The sequence below is a fragment of the Glossina fuscipes genome, unplaced genomic scaffold, assembly GCF_014805625.2.
Source record: "Glossina fuscipes isolate IAEA_lab_2018 unplaced genomic scaffold, Yale_Gfus_2 1, whole genome shotgun sequence".
Lineage (NCBI taxonomy): Eukaryota > Metazoa > Arthropoda > Insecta > Diptera > Glossinidae > Glossina > Glossina fuscipes.
The window spans coordinates 24260647-24266233 of record NW_023998415.1 but is presented as its reverse complement, the minus strand read 5'-3'; the positions used below and the strand labels follow the sequence as shown (position 1 = coordinate 24266233).

The 5587-nt window shown below is 31.8% G+C and overlaps 1 protein-coding gene across 1 annotated transcript; it reads left to right on the top strand.

The window, feature by feature from the left end:
* Window positions 1–265: 265 nt before the first annotated feature.
* Window positions 266–4807, top strand: LOC119645174 (protein charybde-like). Its single transcript, XM_038045153.1, has 2 exons — window positions 266–610; window positions 3903–4807. Exons 1-2 carry the CDS (start codon window positions 550–552, stop codon window positions 4631–4633), a joined length of 792 nt encoding a protein of 263 aa, XP_037901081.1. The 5' UTR covers window positions 266–549; the 3' UTR covers window positions 4634–4807.
* The last annotated feature ends 780 nt before the right edge of the window (window positions 4808–5587 follow it).

Below are 5587 nucleotides of genomic sequence, written 5' to 3'. Positions count from 1 at the left end.
ATTTTTTAATTTTAATAAAATAAATATTTAAAAAAAAAAAAAAAAAGTGATATAGTTTTTAATCTACGATAAAGTATCTCATGTATGTAGCAGAACACAGAGAATGCATCAATCAACTACCGCAATAATAATGAAAGTAATAACAAATAATTACTTCTTTTAAACCAAATGAAAAGCAAAACATTCATTTAATAATTTTCACCTACAAAATACATGACAACAGCAACAAACGAGTGCCGTATTTTCTTTTTATATTCCGTTTTGATTTTTATGTCTTTTTTTTGTTTTTTTTTTGTTTTTTTTTGTTTTTAACTTCTTTGCAACATTAACATTAAAAATTGTGCGATAATCGACGAATTCAAACTCCTGAATTAAATGAAAGAAGTACTCTCTTTAAGCTCTTATTGAATTAAAGCACGAGAAACCGAAATTGTGATATTTTTTAATCTCTCCATCTCAGATAGTTTTTATCGTCGTTTTGTTGGACTGTTGAATTTTTTTTTTTTTTTTTTTACATTTTCTAATTGTTAATTTTTTTTCTACGGGTAAATGAACATGGAGGTGTTAGCCGTACAAAATCAATATTCAGCTTACTACACTCTAGCTACAGGTAAGTCAAAGAAAAAACAGCAAAATATAATAGAATAAACTGAAAAAGGGGTTTCGGCTTGAGTCGAATCTTTTTTTGTTATCCCGTCTCCTTTGTATTCTCATGCGTACATATTTTGTATATATTTATAAAATTAGTTTTCAGAAAAATTTATGCCTGGTGTTGTACATCTTCGATTGCTTTCGATGGCACCTCAATTGCACTCAAACGGTCCAATTGAAATAAGTCCTATGAAATTTCGAACTTTATTTTCCAGTTTTCAAACTATAAGGTAATCACTGTTTGAAAAATTAATTTTTTTCCTTCCATAAACGACTTGGCTTATTAATGATTGAAAGGAATAATTTATTATCTTTTGTGTCCCTGGGATTAAATTGTCTCGTAATCGTGTCTAAAATCGTACAATTCGCATTTATCGATTTGGTTTGATATGGACGATCGAGGTTGAAAAGTTGAATTCAGTCTAAAATATTAAAACTGTCGCGGAAGGATCAAATAATTCAATATGTTTGAAAAGTTGGGAAGATTTGTAGGGATTGACCAGAAATTTAAGAGAAAAGGGACTAGATGGACACTTCATCTTATGTTTCGTTACGATTTTCCGGCGACGGACACGTATAGATTTAAATTTTAAATTTTGCTTAAATTTAAAAAATTTGATTATGCCCTTTTTATTGACAATAAAATACATATCTACATATTATAATGATAATAATATTAAATCAATAATTTGCAACCTCTTTATGTGCATGGATAAACATGATTGTGCATGCAACGAAAAATGCATACATTTTTCGATTAGATACATACGAATTTCTCACACATCTATCCACGCGTATGTGTCTCTTGTATATATTTATATACCTTAAAAGCCGAGATATTTACTTTTTGTGTTTGTCTGTTTTTATTTGCTTTTCTTTTTTACTTCAACGAACAACTGATTTCCGATTTCCAGCTGAGAAATCAGCTGGAAACAAGTTTTTTCAACTTACTTGAATTTTTTTTTTGTTCCTTTTATCTGCTTAGCACTTGTGCCCTTTTTTTTCTATTTATTTATTTATTTATTTGTTCTTTTGGATATCCTCTCTCTCTCTCTCTCTCTCTCTCTCTCTCTCCTCTCATTATCGTAGCTTTTATCATTAGGCTTTGTAATCTGTTTTGCAATCTCCCTCGGTAGAATCGGTAGAGTCGGCCGGTACGGCACTCATTTCTCTCTGCGCCGTTCTTGCAATTTCTATCTTGTATATTCTTATTATGCATTCTGATTTTGTTTGCTGAGTGCTTCTCGATTCTCACGCATACATTTCAAATACTCAAGAGAGATAGAAAAGATTTGAGTGAGTTATTATTGTTGAGATTAATAATTGCATCTTATTGTGCTTTTATAAAACGCGTGCATTATTATTATTATTTGTTTGAAGAGTTCATCGTCTTCCATTGTTATTTAATTAAATTAAAACGTTCTTTATTACTATATGTAAACTACATAGCTATTTAATTTCTTGATAGAATAGATTTATCTTCATTGTCCCCTTGTGATTATATTAAAGTTAAAATTGTTTTTTAACATTAATAACATGCGTGGCTGTGAAATTCTGTTAAATTAAAAATAAATAAATACGTACCGTTTTTTTGTTCTCATCAATTCTCTTCTGCTCTATTTTCTTAATTTTATTATATTTGTTTCTCTTTATTTGCAATATCTTGTTCTACCAAAAAAAAATTGCTGTTTCCACTGCACCTCACAGATTCGTACGACTGATGGTTGAGACTGTTAATACTCAAACAAAAATGGGAAATGTTAGCCGTAATGAAATTTTAAATATGAATTATCGGACGGCTTTTTATTAAAATATAAGCTTGCTTCGAGGTTAATTGTTTCACAGATCAACGATTACGCAAAAGCGTTCTTCCTTTTGTGAAATGAATTCCGTTCCCATCTCTTGGAATTGATGGACTCCCAAACCATATGCGATGAGATATATTCCATGATGTGTTCGCATTGCCCCTTTTCCAAAATTGCCGTTACTTCTTATGACTGGCAACGCATCTGAATTTGTCATGTTGAGAATATAAAAAAATTTGAAATGCAAGAACTGCGTAGTGCTCCCTTTGGAACTAGTTCTACAGCATTCACCTGTCACGCATCATTTGCACATTTGTAGATTTTATAGTTTTATAATTTTATTTCGAACTTTTTATATTTGATGTTTGTAATAATTACACCTTTTCGATTTGAAATTTTTCAGCTGACCATAATTAGTATCCATGTTTCAATGCTTGTGTTACCCCGTGTTTTTGTACCTTCCTCCGAAACACGAAAAAAAAAACCCGAAGTATACATATTCTTGATCAGTGTAATATATTTGTTACTTTCGTCCGTCCGTTTATTTGTAGTAAGTTGTTGCTAAGCTCTCGTCGAGAAAAATTAAGATAGAAAGCTGATGCTGGTGCTTCTTATTGTTATCGAATGATCACAGCTTAACGCCTTAAAAAAGATGTGGACGGCATTTAACTATATGCACGAAAACAAAACTTATCACGTACGGTCCAAAGTCCCAGAACAAACTGACATAAGTTTAGCAAAGTGTCTCGCACTTTTCATAAACTATCTCAAGCCAAGTAAATTCTTCTTGTTGATTTAATATCGCAGAACCGCACGTTGCGTCACTTATTCGGTCGTTCTTTTGCAATTTTCGAATCAAAAACATTTCGTTGATACCTTGGAATCGGTTATGTCATTTCAAGTAAACAGAAATGCCCATTTGCAAATATTTAAATTTATGTACTGTCTCGGCTAACATCATTTCGTTTGTCGATTCAGTTTCTTGGTTACTGTGGGAGTTCGCAACGCTGTAAAGATTGAAACGGGAGTCTCTCCTGGTTGACTAATACAGCTGAAATTTGAAGGGAACTCCGTTCTTACCTGAACGATTTTCAGATATAATCACACATTATTCATACGTTTTACTGCATCGACGTGCATTGTTGGCCAACGTTTCTGCTTGAACTTGGCAATCCTCGAAATGCTCGAGAGTCTTACTTTATGGAAAACTTTACGGAAAACATTTCAATCTCTGATGATTTCATTGTATAGTTAGTTGAACCTGATTTTGTACGGTTTGTTTTTTTGCACGGTCAATGAGTACGGCGAACTCTGTTTTCGTACACTAGAATAGGACGTGCAAAATAATATCGCATAAGTACGGGTTCAATTTTAGTTTTATCCTTTTAAAAATGCATAATAATTTTTTTTTTTTTTTTCTTATCTTTATCTCATTTTTCATTGTAGATTGGAAAAGTCAGCTAACTTTATCTACACCCACCACTGGAGGTTCATTGAAATCTCAGCCTACATATAAATTTAAAAGATCAACAGCTCATAGCAAGCAGCAGCAACTACAACAAAAAACTTATCCACAACATATTACACAAAATCGTTATTTTCAATTTAATTATAATAATAAAAATAATTCACAACAACAACACAATTCAGCAACAAATGCAACAATAAACACCTCCAACTCCTCAAATAAATTAAACTGTGATAAAACTAAAACAACAGCAACAACAACAACAACAACAACAACAACTATACCACCAACATCAAACGCATTAAATACAGCGGCTGTACAAGAATTGTCACGACGCCTGTTGGAAGAATTGCGTGCAGCCAAATCACGCCATCTGGCATGCACCGAGGTATCGCTTCCCTGTGATCTCACGCCACGCATAGCGTTGGAAATTTTACGTTTAGCTCGTGAAGAATTAAATGGTCTGCGTGAATGCATCATTTACATCGAATTCGAAGATGAGCCCCATAATTCGCGGCGCATTGCTACACTGGACTTGAATAAACAACGTTCGAAGACCGTTTATGAAATATACGTCACATTGCGTCAAGATCATCGCGGCTGGACGTCATTGTTACCACAGTTCATGAAACATCTATCGCGCACTATAACCATAAGTCCCGACTTTAATATTACTAAACATAAGCCGTATTTGCAAAGCTTCTGCTAAACTTGCGGACCAACGGACGTAATAATACATTTTGAACACAATACATGACTTCATTTTTTTTTTTTCTAAATGAATTTCCCATGAATCTATTCAAGCTAAACTTTATTTATGTTAACGCAAACCACAAATCAATAAATTAGTTAACCAAAAACCAAAAAAAAAAAAAAAAAAAAACGAAGCCCACCAGCCCCTCTCCCCCTTTCCACCCGCTATTTTTTTTTATTTTTTTTTTATTAGACTAGGTTTAAACCCAAAACAAAAAAGAAAAAAACAAAAAAACAAAAAAAATCTCGAAACTTCGACGTAAGCGAATATAAGAAATTTTTTTAATAAATAATTTTTTTTGAAAATTTGTTTAGATATATAAAAAAATTTTTAACAATAATCTGTTATTGTCTCCCACCACCCTTTAGAAGGTAAAACACACACATAGACACTTAGTTATTATATTCGAGTTTCAAACACTTAATTCATTACAGTTGACAGACTGGCAGCATTTCATGCAATTCAACCGCAACTATTAAGGCTCTTCGATGTGATGTCAAGTGATATGTGAATGAAACGAAATGATTAAAAAAAAACAAAAAAAAAAAAAAACAAAAAAAAACAAAATTTTATGTATTTGTATAAAAAAAAGTATTTGCCAAGATCTCCAACTCATTAAAATGTGATACTGATTAAGTTGCTTAGGTTAAGGGAATAATAACGACAACAAGCAAACAAACAAATTTATTATTATATATAAAAGTAAAAAAAGAAAAAAAAAAAAAACCAAAACTATCAACATACACTTCAGTCGACCTTTTAGGACACAATAGAGAAGCGAATAGGAGCAAAACTCAAAATTTATTTAAAAAATGAAACAAAGAAACAGACCCAAGGCTGCATTACTAGGTTAATGCCAAGTCCCTTGACTTCTATTTTACTTTATTTTTGTAAATTATTGGATAACAA